This window comes from Coptis chinensis, chromosome 5 (assembly GCF_015680905.1).
Source record: "Coptis chinensis isolate HL-2020 chromosome 5, ASM1568090v1, whole genome shotgun sequence".
NCBI lineage: Eukaryota > Viridiplantae > Streptophyta > Magnoliopsida > Ranunculales > Ranunculaceae > Coptis > Coptis chinensis.
Genome location: NC_141460.1, coordinates 11,565,111 through 11,589,536, shown reverse-complemented (window position 1 = coordinate 11,589,536; position 24,426 = coordinate 11,565,111). Strand labels below are relative to the sequence as shown.

Genomic DNA, 24,426 nt, shown 5'->3' with positions numbered 1-24,426 from the left:
GGATCGACTGCGTTGGGGCACTTTTCACATGTACATCAAGCCTATCAAGAATGTGAAATTCTTTCATGTTATTGTGTTTTTTTCCTTATGATAGCCAACCGAGACTTTGATCCCCTTAACTAAACTAATTTTCTTCTTTATATTTAAAGACCCTTCATGGACTTTGCATTATCTTAGTGGAAAATTGGTTATGATTTTAAGAATGAGGTCTTGAGTTTAATTTATAATTTTGTAATATTTTAATAAATATACATAATATAAATAATATATGCAAATCTATATAACAAAGAAGGGTAGAGTGGGTTGACAAATTCCTCCTTATAAGGTGATACGTGGTCTTGTCACTCCCTAACCATAGCCACTAAAATGTTTTTCTAGGGTGAGTTAACAAATTTTTTTGGGGTGGGTTTAAAAGTTTTTCTCACCTCACCCACCCCACACAAAAAAGGCCTGAATTGTTTTTGGGCTGAACTTTTATGAGCTGTTGGGCTCTAAAAACATTAGTAGAGGGGGTAGATGCGCGTCGGGGGTGCCTATATCTGTGCCCTACGCACGGGCAAGTACTAGTTATATACAATACATACTTAATTGGGGCGGGGTCGGATAGGGGACCCCAATCCCCATACCCGCCCCATACCCGCTTGGAAGGAATTCCCCATACCCGCCCCATCCCCATTTCCCCATACCCGCCCCATAAGGATCGGGTCTCCATGGATCCCCGTCCCATGGGTAATATTGACATCCCTAATTATCCTAGAGAGTGATTCTGGACCAATTTCTTGTACAGTATATGGATGTTAAGCATCGTACTCAATTTGATCCCACTCTTAAATCTGGATTTGTAATTTAACTAACAATTACTGTTTGAGCGTGCCAATTCCATAACACTAACAATATCATCGACTACATAATTTTGATCATATGAAACCAGAGGAGGAATAAAAGTCGATAAAAAAGATGAAATTGTGCTTTCAAGTAGTGTGTTCGTATTAAAAGTAATCCACAAATTGCTTTTTTTAGTGTGATGCCTTCATTGAGTAATCATTTTTTATATCAAGCCTCATAATCCTTTACAGACTGCACACTCACTTCCCTCAAAGTAAACCAAACTCTTCTTGGTTCCTTTCCTTCTACCTTTCTTTTGTGTTTCAAAAGCGCAACTTTATGACTTGATAGTTCCATTCATTCACAAAGCATGAAAAGGAAGCCAAATGCGACAATTATTGTACCACAATGTACACATTCAATCCCATAAAAGCATACACGTCTCATGGCACAACCTCCTTTATCTGCCGAGTTTCCTTCGTGTTCTCACATCCTTCTTCGCTAAGAAAAGAAGTCATCACCCTATACTACATATAAGTCCTCAGTGTGGAATTAGAAGAGAGAGTGATCGAGTAAAGAGCAAAAAGATCGAGATGGGTACAGACTGGGGGCCAGTGATTGTAGCAGTAGTATTGTTCATCCTCTTGTCACCAGGACTACTGTTCCAAATACCAGCAAGGACAAGGTTCGTAGAGTTTGGAAACATGTATACTAGTGGGCTTTCTATTCTTGTTCATGCCATTTTGTTCTTCTGTATCCTCACCGTCTTGGTGATCGCGATTGGCGTGCACATACATGTTAAATGATCAATCTGAAACTTTCAGTTTTGTATTTTTTTTCTTCTTACACAAATTTAATATGTAGAAGAAACTTTATCTTCTTATTCAAGGGTTCATCAGCTCGAGTCTTATTCATTTACATACCCAGTCTTTTGGTTTGTGAAGAAAGGGTAGCTCCGTATCCTAACTTTGAACCTGTGAAAGAGATATGGGTTATGGACTCATAAATTTGTCGACTCTACTGTTCAGGAGTCTAACTTAAATTCCTGAAGCACTGATGCTGAAAGCATAGCCTTTAACGTAGCTTCAGGGGTGCGAGGACGGCATTTGCTAGTACTCAGTAGTCACTACATATGTTTGTTTGTACGCTGAAAGCAAAAGTAGCCGTCCTTGGACTGTAATAATGCCACTTGTTTCATCTCAAATAGCTATCATCGAGAAACGTCGATTTATTTGTTTAGTCTTTCCATATATAAACTCTCCTCCATTCCCCACTACATAATCAGTCATCTCAATTCCTGATTCTTTATTTAAAAAGAAAGCCTAGTACGTCTACTCCATTGCCACTACATAGTGCTTTGTCTTGAGTTTGTCTCAAGAAGAAAGCAATTAAAGAAGTTAAGCAGGGAAAGGATAGATGGCTGATTGGGGGCCAGTGGTAATAGCGGTGGTGCTGTTTGTACTACTGACGCCAGGATTGCTATTCCAACTGCCTGGAAACAGCAGAGTGGTGGAGTTCGCAAACATGCAGACTAGTGGTGTTTCCATTCTGGTGCACACCATCATCTATTTTGGTCTCATCACTATTTTCCTGATCGCAATTGGTGTTCACATCTACACAGGATAATCATGATAATTCCCTACAATTACTTTATCCATTGTTTGTCTTTGTGGACTTTATATATGTTTGGCAAAATTATCACTGGTGATGGATTACAATCTTCATTTTTCTTTGTTATTGTCAAATACTCATATGTGGTTTCTCTTTAGAGTATCTAGCGCCATTAGCTGAAAGGCAATCAGACTTATCCTTTTAACACACATAACTATGGAATTAGTTGGAAGTTGGAACAATCTTACTGCTTGTTTGCTTTCTCTGATCATGTTATTTGTGTATAACAACGTTTCACTTTTAAGTTCTAAGTTCTAACCTGAAAGTTAGTGGAAGAGAAAAAAAGGAAACAATGGTATAATCGTAAGAGGTTTCAGGTTATCAGACTTCATTCATCTCAGTATAAATTTCTCGACTGTCCAAAACAATGTAAAACATAACTACCACTCCGATTATATCAGTACCAGAACCAAATTTCGGGTGTTTGTTTGGACTTTTGGTCTTTTCTTAATTGTCCCACATCGGCGAGGTTGAGTCGTATGGATTAGTTAATAACAAGTTTCACGGGAACAGTTGAATAGGCTGCAAAGGATGTTAGCGATGTCGCGATGAAAATGCCCACCCGGCGGATGCCACACTCCCCCTGGACCACCTTTTACTTTTAAAATTGACTGGTCAAAATTAGTCTTTCTCAATTATTTTTGGTACTCAAATTCACGCATATTTTTACGGGGGTCCGAAGTCCCAACAACAATCTACGAGATGTCCATGTACGCCTAAGAAGAGCCCACATGCCAATTAAGCGACTATCGACCATCGACCATAACTGATGGCTGCATTTGAAGATTGTGCCTGAAATCAAGATTCTATGAAAACCAGTAAAGACCACAGGAGAGAGGGAGTTTGCGCATTCGAAAATAGACCACAACTACTTTAAACTTTTCAGGAAGCCATCTCCGGTCTATCAAAAAGTTGAAGAGTCGAGCTTGGTGGAGTGGAGATGGATTGCAATCCAAATTGGAGCCCAGGGTAGTCTTCGACGCCCAAAACACATTATACCGCCTTGAGAAGGAAGAGCGTGAAGTGCCCTGAAGGCCTAAACACCTGTTACCCCTCAAGTCAGATTCATGGCTATTGGGGTGGAACTGAAGGTGTAGTCCTGAATTACAGTACTCAGTACAATTGATACTGCTCAATGTTTAGCTGTGCACATCCTCCAGATGAGTTTACCTCATGCTATTCAGCACCTAACATTAGACAACCTTTTTTGGTATAACTTGGATTTTCCATTGGTTTGGGATCTGTATCGCTCCGTGGTAGAGAGTTTTCAGGTGTGTTCACCAAAACTTCAGTGCCACCTTGAGAAGGTGAAGTTGATACTGTACCTCAAAGTAGCACTGGAACCATTTCTGTTACAATTTCTAACCTTCATCCTGGAAAGGTGGTTAAATTAATAGTGTACAATATCTGTGATATCTTCTTTCCATGAAATGGCTGAAAACCCAGAATGGATAAGGGTACCCCACAAGACAACATTGCTAGCATATGTATCTACACCGTCCTCTTCTTTGGACTAATGACTGCTTTCGTCATTGCCAACTGTGTTCACATGGCACCACCATATGATCATTAATCACTGCTACCATAGCTATTGAGATTCATATATCCGGTTTATGATATCACAAAGTGAACTATCGTATTAAATTAAAGGGTTCTCTTTCCACATTTGTTATCGTCATCCCCGACCAATTGCATAGCACTTCTAAAGTTTACCACATTCATAATTTGCCATATCATATTATTTATTTTATTTTTTTTTTTTTTTTTTTTTTTTTTTTTTTTTTTTTTTTTTTATTGGCAAGCCTGTTTTAAATGAGATCAGTAACTCTTTGATACTGGTGGGTTCGAGCCCCAAACCTCTAGTATCATCACCCAAAAGTTTTACCAACTTTGCTAGTCGGCTCCTGCTATCCTAGTGTCCTTCAATACACGTAACGTCGAACCATGAAATTAAAAACACTCTACATCCCTTCACAGATCACATTATGTTTGATTCACGTCTGACGTCTCACGTTCCAAATGTCCAGTTTTCTCATGATACTGCAATTTATCAACTTTTCGAAGCAGTGAAACTCTCTAGCTCTTTCTCTTAAACCAACCTGTCATAGTGTAACAACTGAATCGCTATTTCATCAATAACATACACATGCAACAAAAGCCAATATACCAAACCCTGAGATAAGATACACCAGACTTGTGGATCCAGAACACGATTAATCTCTTTATCAGATCTAAAGATGTGAAAGATCAGGATCCAAGCTAAAGGTGCCATCCTAGAACAGGCCCTCTCCTTTTGCTGCCCCAGCAGGCTTAGGGAGTAGGGACTGCCCAGTATTCTCCACAACAGAACCAAAACAATATACCATCTACTCTGCCCAAACAGTATACACTTCTGAGTCCACAAGTCCAGATCACAAATAATCTCTATATCAGATCTAAAGATGTGTAAAATAAAGATCCAGGGTAAGAGTGCCAGTGTGCCACCATCCTAGTACAGGCCTCTTCCTCTGCGTCGCAAGCAAACCTAAGGACTGCCCCATATTCTCAACAACAGAAGCAATAATATACAACTGTGTGCAAACAACAGCTCAAAAACCCCAACTGAAACACCCCTACAGATGAAAATATTACAGGATACCTCAACATTATTCTCAAATCATACTCGTCTGTAAGAAGAAATCACCTCATTACTTAACATAGCTCGTAGTAAACAGGAAATCAGTGGACAAATTGCTGACATACCACAATGAACATTGTCATCCAATCCTGATAAACTGATATCACATCAAAAAAGCTCAAACACCACTAAAAACTCATAAACTTCTGAGTTTTCTTACTGGCTCAACTTCTCTACATTCCCAAAGGTGGGGTGCCTAGATGATCTCTCTAACACCCCGCTATCGGCTTTCTAGTAGTCTCCATGAAAAATCAGAAACCCCAGGAGCAGCGACTGAGTAATTGGATAATAATTACCCAAAACGATATATTTAAGATTAAAGGTAATACTTTGGCAGATTTCGTAAGAACTGGGTGACTACAACAACGTAAGTCATCATGACTTGATGGAAAAATATAAGACAAGTCTCTTGTCTCTAACTCGCCCTTATTCTATTTCAGTGGGATATCTCATCCTACAGTGTTGATGTTATGATTATCTATAAATAACACAGTTAATCGATCAAAAAACAAATGGGAAAAGAAAATAAGCATGACTTAATAGAGCAAACAATAAGTAAAAACCAGTGAACAATCGAGTACAAAAAAAAAAAAATAACAAATTCAAATTAGTGGCAAATCCGTTCCACTACCTCAAGGGGCACATATTCACAAGTCCTAGTAACATCCTTGGAGAGTATAATCACAAGTCAAAGTACTGTATTTGGTAAAATCGTCTTAATAAGTATGATGTAATAGAATAAACAATAAGGAAATAGCAGGGATGACAAACAACACCCAAGTAAAGTATAAAATATATCAACTTCATTTTTAGTGGCAATCCCGTTTTACTACTTCAAGGGGCAAATATTCACAAGCCCTAGCATCCACTCTATTTTCTTGATGACCAGAGAATATATACCCACTTCCGGTCTTATCAGTTGATTATTTTTTATCTTGTCTATCTGCTGCTAGGGTTTAGGGTTTACTAACCATAACAATGAAGTTCACTGACCAAAACAAACAATCCTCCGGGTTTACTTCTTGGCGTTTACATGCTATAGGTGCTAATTGGTCTTCAATTGGTCCCAGAACCCCCACTATTTGTGATTCTTCAACTAGCAGCAGGCCAGCTCACAAAACTTCAGTTCTGCAGTAGCGTACAAAATTGTTATTAAATTTAATCACTAATACAACAAACCAAAGAAGTACAAGATAATGCAAACAATGACATGCTTCACAACAACACGCAAGCATGACGTGGTTGATAACTAGTAGATAATGGTAAGCCAGGCATGCCAAGCACAGCAAAGAGTGAGATTCATACATACGCAACATGCATTACTTGGTAAGCAGTTGGAGATGATGAGGACTTCTGATATATGAACAACTAGACAATGGTGCACTCCCACGGCAAAATTGCGCACTAGCAAGTGCCGTCTCAATTGAGTATTTGTTCAAGGACCAAGTTAAAGACTGCCACAGAGCAGATAACATCAAAGACTAAAGGTAATTACCTAAGATCTAAACAACCAGTACAAAATCTGGTTGGCTGAAGATATCTTCTATGAAATATGAAATCCTACTGTGTAATATGAAAGGCTCAAAACCTAGTTTCTATGCCAAAAGGGAAAAATGTTATTCCCGATTGGTAGGGATATTTGGAACAACTAAAATCAACTAAAGAGTATTCAGCACTAACAACTTACAAAACCATCTCCATTGGTTCCTGACCAATACCATTTCTTGGGTACTGTTTGTCTTTACTTCAATAGATCTTGATCTCTAACTCAATACCTGCCCCTTAATCTGTAATTATGTACTATTCTAAGTTGGTCGCTCCAGTAAAAAGAAGGATTATGTACTGACAGACCAATACCACATCCAACCAGAAGGGAAAAAAATTACTCATCATCTCTTCAAGTATTAAATGTAGTTAAAAAAACCACCATCAAGAAGAACCATAACAACTTGCACTTCTCTCTGCAACTCCGGCACATGGACCAAACAAGACTAATAGCTGAAGGAACAGAATGAAATGAAAAACGTACTACGGTACTACGGTAAACTTCAACCTCGGGTAGATGCCTATTGATGTTCACAATTAAACACTAAAAAACATAGTGAATGGAAACCAGAAGAGGGCATGACAACAAATTTCTTTATTCCTGGGAGACCAGCATTGAAATTTTTATACAAATTGAGGTCACCTGAATTACCAATCACTCAGGCTTATGCAATAGTTTCCCATAAAAATTGAAAGAACACAATGAAGGGAACTAACTTAAAATTCTACGCATAAATTGAATGATATTCAAGACTGAAATTTCTCCATCCTTGTCATATTGTCTAATCTGAGAACTTTTACTTTGCATGTGTTCAAAAACCCAAAAGAAATCCTTTATGTCAAACATAATGACTTCCCTCAGCTTTGGTCCAACTTGTACTAGTGAACATTGTCGAACATGTCTACTTTTCCCTCAATAGTGCAATTTATCAACTTATCGACACTTTAAAACTCTGTCTTTCTCCCAAACCAACCAGTCATATTCTAACAACTGAATTTGCAAATTCATAAATTAGCATATATATGCAGCAAATATAACAAGACAACACGAAACCCAGAGGTCAGATACACCACACTTTTGGATCCATAGCACAAATAATCTGTCAGATCTAGGGTAAAAGTGCCATCCTAGCACAGGACTCTTCCTCTGTGGCTCAAGCAGACCTAGGGACTGCCGGGTATTCTCAACAACATAAGCAATAATATACTTCTGTGTCCAAACAACAGCTCAACAAACCCACCAACAACTGAAACATCCTACAGATAAAAGAATTACAGGATGCCTCAACACTAATATCAAAATCATACCCTTCCGAAAGAAGAAATAACCTCCCTCTTCGTTATTTAACATAGCCCACATTAAACACGATATCAACGGACCAATAGCTAACATACTACCATAACCATTGTCATCCAGTCCAGAAATATTGAGAACCAATATTCAGCAAATACAAGCGATGACATACGACACTCAAGTAAGAACGGAAAAATATGAACTCCCAATTTAGTGGAAAAATTGTTTCACTGCCTCAAGGGACACATATTCACTAGTCCTAGTAACGAATTTGGACAGCTATATCCACAGGTCCTAGTACTGTATTTAGTAAACTGATTTCGGCGTAACTGGACTATTGTCTATACTCTATACCTACAAAATGAAGTAGAACTGTGCAGTACCTAACATAATTGGTTTACATATACAAATGACATCAAAGTTTCAAACTCAATAATATCGGTGATTAATGTACAAACAAACCATTATACCATTAAAGGGATAAATCCTTCTTCTACAACACATAAAGACATAAAACCCGTAGTCCCTAATACAGTAGAATTACATACAACATAATTCAGATCAAACATATCTCAAAATAACAAATTCCTCAAATAATTCATTTCAATCATTATATCAAAAACTAAAACGGAACTACTGGGAAAATCCCTAACACGGAACAAAGAAAACCCTCACCAGACATCTCTTGAGCGGTCTACCTTCATTATTCCTGGGAGATAGCATTGTTATTTTTATACAAGTATAAATTACCAATCACTCAGGCTTACCTAACAGATTCCCATAAAAATCAAAAGTTCACAACGACATTAACAAATTTAAAAAGTGGAGCCTAAACAAAAATGACACTGAAAACTTTAAAGTTCTACTTATCATATCATCTAATCTGATAACTTTCACTTTGCTTGCCTCAACTGAGACTAGAAATGAACATTGTCAAAGAAAATGCGAAGGGTACAAAGACTTGATTCCTTGCACCAAAAGGAGATGAAATCCCATGAGTTGGCTCCAACAGTTCAACACAAACTCCTAATCCAGTTTAAGAAGCCAGGCGCTAGCCTATTTTCTGATTTCAAATTTGCTACAACCGTTACAAATTGGAATATTTTAGGTCTTTTTTTTTGTTTGACTAGAATTAATTTCATTAATTAGTTGAATAATTACAATAGGTTACAAGTTACAACATGGTTTTCGTAGCAAGAGCCAAGTAGCTACAAGATGACCTACCTATACGGCTATACCTTTTCCCAATTACAATCCCAATTAACTTACTAGAATATCCCAATTAGTCTTGATAGATAACCCCTTTGAAGATAAGATTTGCACACGCCCAATCAAATAGCTCCTCTTTGATCCCCTCCACAACCTTGATGAGTTCTCTTTCTTGTTATTCAAAGATCCTGCCAATTCTCTCCTTCCACAAAGTCCACACGATGGCTCTTGGATAATCGCATTTTAGGTGTAAGATTAACTCATGGATATCGTTTGATACTTGATCTTTTGTGCGGCACTGGTAGCTTAGCGATTAAGCTTGTGAAAAGGGAAAAAATCTAAGGGAAAAAGAAAAAAGAAAGGTAGACTGGTAAGTTATAATCCTAAATTAACAAAACCAGGATGAGTGAGACCAGAAGAAAATATAAAGGCTCCACTAAGTGAATCTTCTTCTCTTTTTATCTCCTTTTCTTTTGTTATCACCCCAACTCCTTCCCAACCTAGACGAAAGTGAAAGTCAAATACAAATTTATAGTCTGGGTGGAGATTGACCTCTGTCATTCTCACTGTTCGTGACTCTTTTGCCTTCCAAAATCTTTACACTACTTCTACTGTTAGAGATATGGACAAGATGCCTGCAAAATGGCTGCTGGATCCATAACCCCCAACCTTGGGCATAACCTTTCAAGACTTGAGCAGTAGGCCACCGGAAGCTTTTTGCTCTATAAAAAGGAAGCTCACCAAACAGAAAAAATGACAAAATAACAAAGACAAAGACATACTACGTACACCAAACCATACCCAGTCCAAAAATAACAAAGTAGCTAAAACCATATAATAAGAGAAGATTCGAAACAAAGGCTACGGTTCACCAGGTTCTACAAAGACAATATTTAAAAGGGTATTCCCTAAACACCTACAAGAATTAGACCACCACAACAGATAAAAAAAAATTTGTACATACATTAGAATACAGTCACATAAAGGAAAACTAAGTAATAAGTATGCTTCTCAGTAGGAAATCAAGCAACGAAGGTGAGGGCATAAACAGAGAACCCAAGTAATGGCCAGTGAGCATAGCTGACTGAATTTCGAGAACTAACAAGGACAATAGGACTGATTTCTGTTACTACGAAGACTAGTTCCATATAAGTTCCATAAAGTAAAACAAACCAAATGATTTCGGTGTAATTGGACTACAGTCAATACATACAAAATGAAGTACAGCTATGCAGTAACTAACATAATTGGAGTACAAATACAAATGACACCAAAGTTTCGAACTCAATAATATCAATGCTTAATGTACAAACAATCCATTAGACCATTAAAGGGTGGGTTAAATCCTTCTTTCACAACAATTAAAGACATAAAACCCGTAGTCCCTAATACAATAAAATTACATACAACATGTAATTCAGATCACTCATTATATCGAAAACTAAAACGGAACTATAGGAAAAATCCCAAAAACAGAAGAACGAAAACCCTCACCAGACATCTGTTTAGGCGAAAGAGAGCGACCACCACCTTCAATCGACGGGGAAGATACTGCTGGTGGACAAGGACAAAGAATGGCCCGACCCAACATAGACAAATTAGATACAATCCCAACAAAGTATAAAACAATGACTAGTCCAAGTACCCAAGGCATTAATATGAATCCAATCACAAACGTAACTGATCCACATAACATCAAAGCTAAGGATATTCCCAACAGTAAAGATGCAAACCCAGCAGGAGAAACTTGTGTAGCAGTAGTAGTAGTAGTACTTGTTCTAGGCTGTACAGTGGTGGGAGAAGGTGGTCGGGAGGTTAGAGGAAGTTGGGGTGAGTTGATAATGGTTAAAACAAGTGTACATAGGTCGTAGAATAATCTTGACTGGTGTTGTTCTTGACTACTTCTCATCATCTTGTTATGGTGTTTGTTGTTTTTTGGTGTTATTTGGTCTAGTTATGTGAGAGAGTGGGAAATGACATGCATGTGAATAATGATGAGAGGAAAGGAGGAGGAAGAAGATAGGGATACTGATTGAGGAATGAAAATGAGGATGGAGATGACTTGGAATAGAATACTCGAATAATGTTTTTATCTACCCACGTGGCGCAACTTGGAACCGGGGCAACTGCATTTTTATACGCCGTGGATACAGGAATTACCACAGCTCCTATTTTTCAGAGTTCGAATCTGTTCAACAGCGGTTTTGCTGGTTGAATCTATCAGTCCATAATGTCCCACGATGTCCACCCCCAAACAACTATCACTAAAAATATAGAAATTACCAAGTACACCCCTCTTTCTCCCACCTCCCATTTTGTTCTTACAATCTTCACTTCCTTGTTAGAATCAATACCCATTCTATTGTAATTGACTTGTTAGTTGTTACAGTAGTTGTTTAGCAGTTACAAACTAAAATCTTGATATAAACACAAAGAAAAAAAAATAGTTTATTGTTAATATTTGTTTTAGAAGAAAAGCAAGTCCAAACTGGATGAGGTAAACTTCACTAAGTGTTATGACCTAATTTCTTAACCTAATTCTTCATCTCCTTTTTCTTGGCAGTTCTCCTTCTCTCAGTTTTTTCCTCCTCTTCTATTAGGTTTTCTCTTCTCTCTTATATTCGGTCCTCCGCTCTCTACGCTTAATCCTTGACTTTGCTTTCATCCATCTACTATGCTACTCCCACGTGTCTTCTACTACGTGGCACATACAGATCCACCGCTATACTCGGTCCTCCCCTCTCTACGCTTAACCCTTGATCTTGCTTTCATCCATCCACTGTGCTACTCCCACGTGTCTTCTACTACGTGACACATACAGATCCACCGCCTAGCCAATTATTCGATATCCTCCGCTCTATGGTTTTTGCGTACTCATTCTCTTTGGACTTCGTCCTAATAGCCCATTCATTCCTCCGGACCTACAAAGCCCATTAGGTTCAAACTAGACCGTAACACTAAGAATAAATTTAATAATGGGAATCATATTAGATAATGATGGGATTTGCTAGATTTTTGAACTTGAGTTTTCAATTTGTAAGAATTGACAAAAAAGAACTGAATAAAAAAAAAAATAGGTTTTGGTGGTAAGATTGGGGTATTATGGGAAAAACACAATTTTTGGGAAAAAATAGGAAATTAGTGGCTGGACACGTGGGTCATTATGGGTCGCTGGTAGATTCTACCAACAAAATCACTGGTGAACAAATTTGGACTCTATTTTTCCAATTATTGGAAGTTACTTACCTTTTCAATCATCTCACTAAGAACAAATAATTCGGACTCTTTTAGTCTTTTTTCTTTCGTTAATTCTTTTGCCACCAAAGCAACCCTACTTACTTGCTATATACTGTTTGTAAATTGATTGAAGTGGAAGCTTTTTAGGGCAGCTCGTCGGGTTGTGTGTTGGTGAAAAGACGTCAGTAATGGCAAATCTTTGGCACCTCTTATGGTAAAAAAATGGAATGGAGAAACTTCACTTATAGTAGTATATGAAAGAAGAAGAAAGAAGATGCTTTATAGTGTTCTTGATTTGAGTACTATACACTTCCCCCATAAGTGATTGAAGAGATTTTAATAAGTGTGCCACTACTTGACCAACTTTTTTTTGGTTGGGTTTGTAAGTGGTGGAAACGTTCTTTTCTAGATAACATGCAACTCCTCACGTATGGAGACTAAGTAGGAAAGGTTTCCTCTAACGTAAACAAGCGGTGCACTTGCTGTTGCTATTTCCAATTGTTGAGAAGAGGTCACGTGGGTATTGGATTTGGAATTTTATTGAAATAGCAATAGCAAGCACACTGCTTGTTTACATTAGAGGAAGCGTTTCCTACTTAGTGTTAATACCGCACGGTTTTGGAAGTTTTATTGGTTTTGGAAACCAATTATTTGCCCACGGCAGTACGTGCACTTTGTTCTCTATAAATACCGAGCCTCTTGTGTAATTTTGGTAAGCTCAAGTTTGGATGCTCAACTTTGTAAGCCAATGCCCCCCTAAGGGCCAAATCATCTCAAATGAAGCATATGAATCAAGTCCAAACAATGTTAAAACTTGATTCCATAAACCACTTTGGTTAACATATCAGCTAGGTTCTCCTTGGTGTTTATCTTAGTGAGTAAGATATCACCCTCCTCTAAAATTTCTCTAACAAAGTGAAAACACACTTCAATGTGCTTTGTACGGGCATAGTGAACTTGGTTATTTGCCAAATATATAGCATTCATGTTATCACAGTGAATCTCGAGTCGATCCTTCACAATACCCAAGTCATCCAACAAACCTTACAACCAAATAACCTATTTCATAGCCTCAGTCACTGCCATATATTCTGCCTCTGTCGTAGACAATGCAACCATAGACTATAAAGTGGACCTCCAACTCATTGGAGCACCAGCTAAAGTAAATACATACCTAGTAGTGGACCGACGCTTATCCAAATCACCTGCATAGTCAGAGTCCACATAACCTACACATAGCTGACTAGTATCCTTCTCAAAAACATCAAACCAACATCTACAGTACCAAGATTGTATCTTAGAATCTATTTCACAGCTTGCAACTGTTTCTTCCCAGGGTTATGCATATATCTACTAACAACAGTAACAACTTGTGAAATGTTCAGCCTAGTACACACCATCGCATACATCAAACTACCAATATCACTTGCATATGAAACATGAGTCATGCACTCATGTCCTTATTGGAACTCTGAGACATAGTAGCACTAAGTTTAAAATGAGGGGCAAGAGGTGTACTCACAGACTTAGTGTTCCCATCAATACCAAACTTATGTATGTAGTACTTTCTTCAAATATATCTTTTAAGACAAACAAACCTTGCCCTTTACTCTATCTCTCTGAATCTCCATGTCAATAATCTTCTTAGCTTCACCCAAATCCTTTATCTCAAATTCTGAAGACAAAAACTGTTTAAGCTTATCAATTTCAGTCTTACTTCTTGAGGCTATAAGCATATAACATCAATATACAAGAGCAAGTAGATGAAATAACCATCATGTAGTTTGAAAAAATAGACACAATGATCGTGGTGACTTCTTATGTACTTGAGCCCTAGCATATAAACCGATCAAACCACTTGTACCATTGCCTGGGAGACTGTTTCATACCATATAGTGACTTTTTTAGTTTACACACCAAATCTTATTTTCCTGTAACTTTAAACCCACTCGGCTAAGTCATATAGATCTCCTCTTCTAAATCACCATGTAAAAAATAAGTTTTTACATCGAGCTAGGCTAGCTCCAAATCATACTGAGCTACCAAGGCCAAAAGGATGCATATGGAGGAGTACTTCACAACTGGAGAAAACTACACCTCATTATAATCAATCCCATCCCTCTGAACGTAGCATTTAGCTACCCATCTTGCCTTCTAACGTAACTCGTCATTTAGAGATCCTTCTTTCAATGCAAACACCCATTTCCTGCCAATTGCCTTCTTACCATTAGGTAACTTTACAAGAACCTAAATATCATTCTTATGAAGAGATTGCATATCCTCATCCATAGCTGTCTTCCACCTTTCTGACTTGGGGCACTGGATTGCTCTATAATATAAGGAAGAAACATCTTCATAAAGACTTTCAATAACAAGAAGTGCATAGGTAACATAATCATTTAGCCAATACAATGGGGGAACATTCCTCTTAGATTTACCAGTTGCAATAGGTTATGAACCAGAGCCAAAGGACCAACATTAATCTGTTCCTCTAATGGAGCCACATTCTCTACATCATCATCTGTTCCATCACCTGTATTCACTACTTCTATGTCTTCAACTGGAACATCAACTGACTGAGTACCCATAGTTGTCAATCTACTAGATACACAACCATCTAGACTAGGTGAAAATACATTAGTCTCCACCTGCTGCAATAACTCTTTGGTCGTACTCTCCACCTACTGAGAGTCAGTAAACTTCAACGTAGAAGCCTCATTAAATGTCACATCTCTGCTCAAAACAAACTTTTTATCTTTCGGATCCCATAGCTTATGGCCTTTAACTCCACTTTTCAGACCCACAAAGATAGCTTTCTTTTACTTTAGGATCGCCATTTGACATGAAAGTAAGTAGGACACCCAAACACACTTAGGAATCATAATCCTAAGTAGGTTTACCAGACCAAACCTCCATAAGAGTTTTTCCTCCAATTACAGCCGAAGGCAACTTGTTAACAAGGTAGCATGCATAAGTCAAATCTTTAGCCCAAAACGATTTGCCCAATCCAGCATTGGACAACATACATACACTGCACCTTCTCCATTAGAGTACGGTTCATGCACTCAACTATCACATTCTTTTGCGGCATACCTTTCACTGTGAAGTGCCTCTCTATTCCCTCATTCTAACATACTTATAATAACAGATCACTGGTATATTCACCACCATTATCAGTTCGAAGTCTTTTGATATTTCTGCCAGTCTAAGTTTCAATCAACTTTTTCCATTTCACAAAGATATCTAGGACTTCATCTTTGTTTCTCATGATATATACCCACAACACCTAGAGTAATCATCAACAAAGGTCACATAATAATGTTTGTTCCCTCTAAAAGATGCATTCTTGGAAGGACCCCAAACATCCGTATGAACATAATCAAGGGTTCCACGTGTACGGTGGATAGCGGTGCCAAACTTCACCCTTGTCTACTTGCCCAGAACACAATGTTCACAAAAATCTAACTTACAGGTCTTAGCACCTTTCAACAGTCCTTTCTTTACTAATGTTTGCATGGACTTCTCACTTGCATGTGCAAGACACACGCTATAATTCAGTGGCCGACCTCCTTAAGAATTGCCTCTGAATACTCAGTAACAACTACTTCTCTACTAACTGTACCACCCTTCAAATAGTACAAGTTATTCTGACGTATGCCTTTCATGATAACCATTGCTCCAGAAACTATCTTTAAAACACCACTATCAATGACTACCTTGTAGTCCTTAGCTTTTAAAGTACCAACAAAGATAAGGTTCAACATATCAAACATCATTTATTTCCCTAATTGTTTCATCATACATCTTGAGACAAATATTACTTATCCCCATAATGCGACAGGGTTGATCATTCCCCATCAACACATCACCACTTTAAAGCTCCTTGAAAGTTGTAAACCACTTCCTTATGTGATAAACATGATAGGTAACACCCATATCCAAAATCCAATGACTAGAATCAATAAAACAAATATTAAATGTAATAGGAAAAGATAAATTGGAACCATCAGAATCATTACCTCCTTGAGCAATGTTGACATTGGGTTGTTTCTACTCAGTACACTACAACAAATATGACATATGACATCACTAATTTTACATCACTTTCAGCGAAGTGATGTAATATGAAAACTATATATGACATCATTTTTCTCAGCATGTGTAATAATTATCACAATTTTTTTTTAACATCACTTATTTTAGAAGCTGATGTAGTAGAGTTGTACAACATGGGCTAGATTTTGCCCTCTCGACTTGGAACGAGATTTACTTCTTCTACCACCAGAGTTTAAGCGGTCATTAGACCTCCCTCTTCCCACAAAAGTAGTGCTCGTTGACTTTCTTGACTCCTTTTTCATTGTTGATCATCATATCCCAACTTGTCAACGTAGACTCCATTTCATAATAGTTCAAAACTTTCTTCCCGAACATAATGGTGGTTTTTATATGCCCATACTCCTCCTTAGGAAGAGATCTCAACAAATGGAAAGCTTTGTCGTCATCATTCATTTCTTCTTCAATGTTCAACAAGTCGGTAAGTAACTTGTTAAACTCGTTCATATGCTAAGACAATGAAACACCTTCTTTCTTTCTCATATCATACAACTTTGATTTCATAAAGACACGACCTTCCATTGTCTTATATAAGTACTTCTCTTCAAGGATTCTCCAGATTTCCTTGGTTGAAGTCTCATTGAGAACAAGGTACTTCACATTTCTAGCCAAACACGATCTTATGATACTACAAGCTCGCCAATTTTTCTTAGACCAAACACTCTACTCTATATCCGATGGCTTTTCATCTAACACATCATCCAAGTCTTGTTGGCATAGTGCATCTATAACTTCACAACACCACATACTAAAATTGTTAGAACTATCAAATTTCTCCACATCAATCCTTGCATGGTTAATATTCAAAGTCGTAGGAGATAGTTTCTCCTTAAACCTAGAAGTAGTACCCGATGGATGATCCATCGCCATACTTTCTCAAACTTCCATACCTACAAAACAATCAATAAACCAACGAAACCCCTTTCAGGAATTTCAACAACAAAAGAAGCCCTAGGAAGAACCTTGGCTTTGATACCAATTTGTTACGCAAATGAATGTGGAAACGTGACAATTGGACAAAGAATATTGAATGTGGTGATGGAATTGACAAAACAAATTAATCAAAATACTTACCAATGCAAAGCGAATAACTCATAGAAATGGATACAAGATTTACGTGGTTTGGCGTTAACCTAATCCACCAGCAAAAGTGGAGAACTTTACTAATCAAGAGAGAAACAAATAGAGTACCGATAACTATAATTTAATAATGTAAAAATAGTGTTTAGAATAATACTAAATCATGCTAATCAATCAATAATAATATACTCTCAAATTCATAGAATATAAGGAGCAATCGTGTTCTCCACTCTTGCTTGCACGTATTTAATACAAATCTAGACTAACTAAACTAATAACTAATGAGAGAGTAATAATATGCTAAAGACAGCAAATTAAATATGCTAAAATAGTAAATTGATGAATGAGAAAGATAATAGAGAGTGGTTAATCGACCTACATGATTCAAACAACCATTTAACCTAATAATTGACTTAGTTTTATTGATCCCTAGTAAACACCAAGTTATCTCTAACATTGGCTTCACTAGCATGAGAGATTAGCACCTCCACAAATATATTTGATAGAGTTTCTAATCTCTAGTTTAATTCTTATGAGTTTTATCTCTAAAATTCATAAGAACCAAACTTGAAGAATTTGATTAAAAATAACAACTAAGCTTAAACAATCATAATCATCATATAGGCTTCATAAAGGTTTAGCCTTGTTTCATTGGATTTATTCTACTAAAGCAATAAAATAAAGACATAATGTAAAGAGAGAATTGAATAAACAAGCTTTTATTAAAAGGTTTCTAAGGGAGGCTACAAACTAAACCTAATTCTAATCCTAAACTAAACTACAACTAAACAAACCTAATTAGAGACTAAGGGGAGGAAGGAGTAAATAAGTTTAGTCTTAACCCTCTTTATATAGGAGAGATTTAGGGTTATATTTTCATGCATGGGCCTCGAGCTTAGACTTTGGGCCTCTAATGTTAGCCCAAAGTCCATTAGGTCAAATCTAAAAGGGTCAATTCTGCTAAAAATTATTTCAGTGCCATTTTCGCTAATTTTACAGCTTTTATTGGGACAAGGCTGAGTCCATTGGAAATTTTATTCCGAGCCGGTCGTTTTGATATAAAATAGGCCCAATTCCAAGACCAGAGTCCAAAGATATACTCATTTGAAGTTCTGTTGACTTTTCTGTTCTTTTTCTACCCGAATTAACTTTGACTTCCCAGCTTTGACTGAGCTTAAAAAAGGCTTTTCTTCATGATTCTTGGGTTTTAAATGTAGAACTTCCTCAACAATCATCTTAACTCGTTTTCCATACAAAATGACATCTTTAAGTACATAATCAGCTTCAAGACCTGAAATACACAAAAACACGTAAACATTACTAACTCTTATTTATTATAAACATAATTGGCCTATGTATAATACTATTAAGGGGTTCAAACTACACTTTTTGGTGCTTATCAACTACCCCCAAACAGCATTTTGTTTGTCCTCAAGCAAAGATGAGAAATAAAAACATATAAGTGGCCAAAAATGTGGTCCTAGCTAATCTCATTTCGCAGAGTGCGATTGCATTGACCATATACAATAAGGCCTTAAACCACTAGGAATTCCCTAGTGGATGAGTTATAGACTCGTGAGATTTTTCCAGAGAAGATACTCACAAACTTCATTTATACTACAACGACTATATAATAAAAGTAATTGTCCTCTAATTTTATCTTAGAATCTATACATCTCACTAACATTTAAACAAGGATCATCAATCTAACTCCTAAATTAATACATGCATAATAATCAAATCATCTTAAGATAAGCAGCTATACAATGAACTATGCTATGAAATACAATGGCAGGTCCGTTTATGAAACTTTTGGGTAGTGTGCCTTAAGTAGGTTCTCACAAGGAATGTGTCAAGACACATAATACTCTGATTTTTCCACTCAAATTTGCTAACTCCAGTGTGCAGTGGGCACACGTTTCCTCACAATCTCAATGACAATCCAAAAAGCAGAGGTCGATCAAACACATCTACCATTTACTATCACACCGAATTAATCCTAATTGAGCTAGATGTCTTTCTTAGGTGATACGGGGGCTGAGGTGATGGTTGAAGAAGGAACGGAATGGATATTTAAATAAACAAGTCTGAGATAATAGGGTCTTCAAAATATGTAACTAGATAAAACCTTGTTCTTACTTTGCTTCAACACTTAGTTTCCATCTTTAGCCTTTTTATTTTGGCTTTTTGACTCCTTTTATTCTATTTTTGGAGTTTTTATTTTATTTCTATTTCTATTTTTCTTTTTCTTTTCTTTTCTTTGGATAAAAACTTCCTTTCTTTTTCTTTTATGAAGCAACTAACTAATTTTGGTTTTCCATAGGTCTTTCTCTTTATTTTCTTTACTCATCCTATTTCTCAGACTCATTCAAGATGGGTTGGCTTATTTTTATTTTTATTGGTTTAAAAGATGGGAAAAGGATTTGTGGTTGTGAAAAGGCTAATGAAAAGTCTTAGTGGGGCGGCTAGCGGATAATTATTTATATGTATGAATTTTTAGCTATATCGATCCAAAGAGGGCCTAAATTCTCGCTTAGGATATGGTATGGTGATCAAGCAAGTGGATGTGTGATTTATCTACTCGGATTTTACTTCTCCCTTGTATCATTACTCAGATATTTCACTCATATGAGGCTTTTAGGCTAGATGCTCACAGGATACACTACCAAAAAAGTGACTTTTAGCCGCGAATGTTTTTGCTGCCGCGGCCAGGGTTTGGCGGCTAGATATCACTTTTTGCCACGACATGCAGAAGTTGTGGCAAGAAATAATATTTTGCGTCAATATTTTCCTTTTGTGGCAAAAGGTACATGTTTTGCATCAGTTTCATTCTGACCGTGGCTTTAAGTTACGGCTCTTGCAACAAGCAAGTTTTGGGCGCGGCTTTAAGTGCGTGTTTTGCAACAAACAGTGGCAAGAAGTTCTTAGTTTGCCTAATTATAAATTTTCATATTTATTTTCAAAAAGGGCAGAGAATTACACATCACTTCCCACGTGTATTTTCATTCTTTCCCACAATTTTATTTGGTGAAAAATGAATGTCAAATCTTCTAAAAAAAAAAATTGAAACCCATTTCACTACTTCTACAGTTCCGCCTCCTTCTCTCACTGCATCCGCCTCCTGCTTGACTACTTCTCAAGTGTTTCTTCACTGCTATTGCCGGTAATCACCTTCTTGTCGAAGGTCTTTAATTAACGCTTTTTACGCTTTATAATTAAAAAGTATCATTTTTTGAGTGTTTAATTCTTGTTTGTACGTTGATTCAGTATTTATGAGTTTATAATATAATCTTTATGATTTTTGAGGTAAAGGATTTGAAATTTAAATTTAAATCCTTAGCTTTCTTCTTGTTTAGAGGTAAAGTTCAGAACTTGTGCATTAATTTATCTTATATTCTTTGATCTAGCTTATTGTATTAATGTATTGTTTCTAGAAATGTAGCTTTCAAATTACCACTTAAGTGTTCTCTCAAGATGACCATGGTTGGGTAATCTCTTTTTTCTCATGCTTATTTACTGTTTGTTTAAATTCCCGAATGAAAATGTTTTATGGTTGAAATTAGGATTATTTATTATTTTTTGTAACATCATAACTCTGATTGTAGTACCGTGGAAGATGATATTATCATAGATCAAGTGATGCACCAGAAATTATTGATGACTTTGAGATCGGGCAAGTAGAAGCTATACACATTAAGGATAAAGAGGCGAACAAGCAGAAGTTGAGGCGGTGCAAGTGCATTTGTCGAGATAAGGTCATTTCTTTTTTATGCATTGATTTACACTTTTATAAGGGCTCATGCTTTTCTCTAAGTCTTAACTTTAGCTACTGGAATTGCTTATCAAACTTCGCAAGCCATGCCGGGAAGGAAAGAAGCTGCTCATTTTGGACATTGATTATACTTTGTTTAATCATCGGTCCACAAGCTTATGTATCTTACATTTTCTTTCTTCTCAAATGTGCTTTGACATAATGGTTTGGCTTATATAATTAGACCAATTGATGAGTAGTATCCGCTACACACATGCCATTCTTCGTTTGCTTGGTGTATATGGGTATTTGTGTACAAGTTTGATATGGGTCTGCAGTATCCTGAAATGGAGCAGCCCTGCTGAACTTATCACCTGTTACTAGCTACACCTCACATGTCTTTGTTCAAGCCACGGTATGCAAAGTTACCACCCCTTTTTCGTTTTATTTTATACTTTCTAAACCTAGAGTTAGGGTTTTGGTATATGAGAAACGGGGTTTCTTTGTTTTACTCTATGTAGGCCATTCCATAACCTGTTTCAATGGCTAATCTTGGAGGAATTTGTGGTGATTAAAGTCTCATCATGTATGAAAGAGATGAAAGTTCGACTACTTCATTTACTTTGAGCTTTATTTGGCACCATCAGATCTTTAAAATTGAGCACAACTGCATCTTATCCTTGCATTTACTTGCATTCACAGATTTAATCAATTGAAGCTATAAAACTTTGGTGAAAGATGTAACAGTCTTTTATGAATGTAATAGCCAATATATTTGAACTCTTATATGACCCTCAAGGATAAGCAATGTCACCAGATTTAAGTAGATGATTGACTTCCTTGTCTTTTATGACTGCGTGATGTTCTTCTCCTTGAACGCTATCGATTGCCTGCCTAGTTTTTAAATTCCAATTTACATAATATTGTAGCTACCTTCCTGGTACTTCTTTCTTCCAGCTTTAGCCACTGCACGTAATGGTACCAGGTCTACCGCTGGTCTGTATGAGAGGTGCATTGTTGGTGGACAATATAGAAATGGGGGTCTGCAATATCCTCGAATGCAGCAACCCTGTCGGAGTAGTCTTGACTTGTTGTCTGTTACTAGCTACACCTCACCTGTCTTTGTTCAAGGACATTCTTAGAAAGGTTTTGCTAACTTTGCCCTTGACTTTCTAACGGGTGGTGCCTCTGCTGCTGTATCCAAAACTGTTGCTGCTCCCATTGAACGTGTGAAGCTTTTGATCCAAAATCAGGATAAGATGATCAAGTCAGGGTGTCTCTACGCCATACAAGGGTGCTGCGGAATGTTGCAGATGGCTACTGGAAATGGTTCCTTGTTTCCTAGTACATTTATTTTCTTTGTGCCAAGTTATTATTTGTTTGATCAAGTGATATTTTGTACTCGGCGAAGCCATATTCAGTTCAATTGAAAATGTGGGACCTCATTGTTAGAATTATTTTGAAGTACCTAATATTTCCTTTTGGACCCCCAAAAAAAACCTTTTAGCAGCGGCCAAGCCGTGGTGGAAAGGGTTATCCAATATTCAAATGTGAATGCTTTTGCGACGGAACAACTGTGGCCAAAAGTTTTTTCCAATAAAATATAATAATAGCTTATTAAATGGGGAAATACATTTGGCTGTGAGAGTTTCCGCGGCAAGAAGTGAAACATTTAGCCGTGGCCGTATGTTAGCCGTGGCAAAAATCTTCTTTCCACACCCTTTATTGCCACGGGCGTGGCTAAATGTTTTTCCGCAGCAAAACACATTTTGCCACGAATTTTGGACATTTAGTCACCACAAATGGCCGTAGCAAAAAATCATATTTTTAGTAGTGATATGTATTAAGTACTCTAACCTAGGTCTCAGAAAAATACTGCCAAGTACAATCATACATGTTTATGCAAGATGTTAATGAAAAGATGCAACGACTATTACCTACATATTAATCTAAGTTTCAAAAATTAAATTCTAATTCAAGTACTACGTGAGATTTCTAGACTAATATCATCATGGAGAAAGGAACAATACCATTATCATTAAGTGCATAGTATAAACTATTTTTATGATTTTCTACTTTTCTACTTTTTATATGATAATTAATACGTAATATACAACCTAATATGTGTTTAAACATTTACAACATGTTTCTATACCACCCCTAAACAGAATCATGCTTTGTTCCCAAAATATGGAATAAAAATAAAGGATAGAGAGTACCATAAAAACGTGTTTGTAAATAGGAGCACCTGAAAAGGAAGGTTAATCTATAATAATATAAAGAAATAAAAACATACACAACTCCTATATGAGTTCCATGAAATAATAAATAGTGCTTGGGACATAATCGGGCTCTAACATAAATAAAATAATACCATAAGTTCACAAATCAAGCATGCAAATATCATGGCTCCTATAGGATTAGCTTATGAAATTTCACGAAATAGTGACATTTCATGAAATTAAGATACCTGTTTCGGCAGTAAACTGCTTCAACACAACGAGAGCAATGGTAAAGAACACACTAAGAAACAGAGGAATTTGATGTTGGGGGAGATGAAACTGAACCAAGATAATGGCTGCCTACGTACCCAAGATCTATTTTCTAGGGATCAAGTTTCCACGTAGTTCCTTATGAAAAATAATGTGGTATTTATATAGGTAGAGTAGAGAGTCCTTGTAGCTCAAGTAATCTTGTAGCTTGAGTAATTGTGATAGATTATAACTCTCATCTGATAATTATCTCTTTGATAAAAAACGAATCTGGACATAAATTAATGTCCGTTAGTGGCAAGCCATGCGGCTAAGGTTCAGCCTTAGACACATGAGTTAATGGGCATGTACATTGATCTATGGTAAAGCAAATTGGGCCTTAGCCCTGTTGATTAAACGAATAAAGTGGAGACCCCTACTAATGGACGTTTGCCACGTAGGTGGGGGTTGAAACACCGCCCCCTCTTTGGCATGTGAACAAAGTTCATATGGCAAAGAAGAGAAGAAAAATCAAGGAAAACTTGAAATAATA

At 36.9% G+C, this 24,426-nt stretch overlaps 3 protein-coding genes and 1 long non-coding RNA gene across 4 annotated transcripts; 3 read left to right on the top strand and 1 right to left on the bottom strand.

Annotated features, from left to right (window-relative positions):
- The first annotated feature begins 1,075 nt into the window (after nt 1–1,075).
- On the top strand, nt 1,076–1,726 carry LOC147496682 (uncharacterized). Its single transcript, XM_086559620.1, has one exon. It carries the CDS (start codon nt 1,212–1,214, stop codon nt 1,629–1,631), a length of 420 nt encoding a protein of 139 aa, XP_086415746.1. The 5' UTR covers nt 1,076–1,211; the 3' UTR covers nt 1,632–1,726.
- Nucleotides 1,727–2,094: 368 nt separating this feature from the next.
- Nucleotides 2,095–2,562, top strand: LOC147496681 (uncharacterized). The gene has a single exon (XM_086559621.1). The coding sequence runs from the start codon at nt 2,242–2,244 to the stop codon at nt 2,449–2,451; it is 210 nt and encodes a 69-aa protein (XP_086415747.1). The 5' UTR covers nt 2,095–2,241; the 3' UTR covers nt 2,452–2,562.
- Nucleotides 2,563–5,757: 3,195 nt separating this feature from the next.
- Nucleotides 5,758–11,277, bottom strand: LOC147496680 (uncharacterized). Its single transcript, XM_086559619.1, has 2 exons — nt 10,716–11,277; nt 5,758–6,301 (listed from the first exon to the last, which is right to left on the bottom strand). The coding sequence occupies exons 1-2, from the start codon at nt 11,131–11,133 to the stop codon at nt 6,270–6,272; spliced, it is 450 nt and encodes a 149-aa protein (XP_086415745.1). The 5' UTR covers nt 11,134–11,277; the 3' UTR covers nt 5,758–6,269.
- A 9,427-nt stretch (nt 11,278–20,704) lies between these two features.
- LOC147496679 (uncharacterized) lies at nt 20,705–21,386 on the top strand. Its single transcript, XR_015196704.1, has 3 exons — nt 20,705–20,835; nt 21,086–21,139; nt 21,257–21,386. It is a non-coding gene; the product is annotated as an uncharacterized LOC147496679 (long non-coding RNA).
- The last annotated feature ends 3,040 nt before the right edge of the window (nt 21,387–24,426 follow it).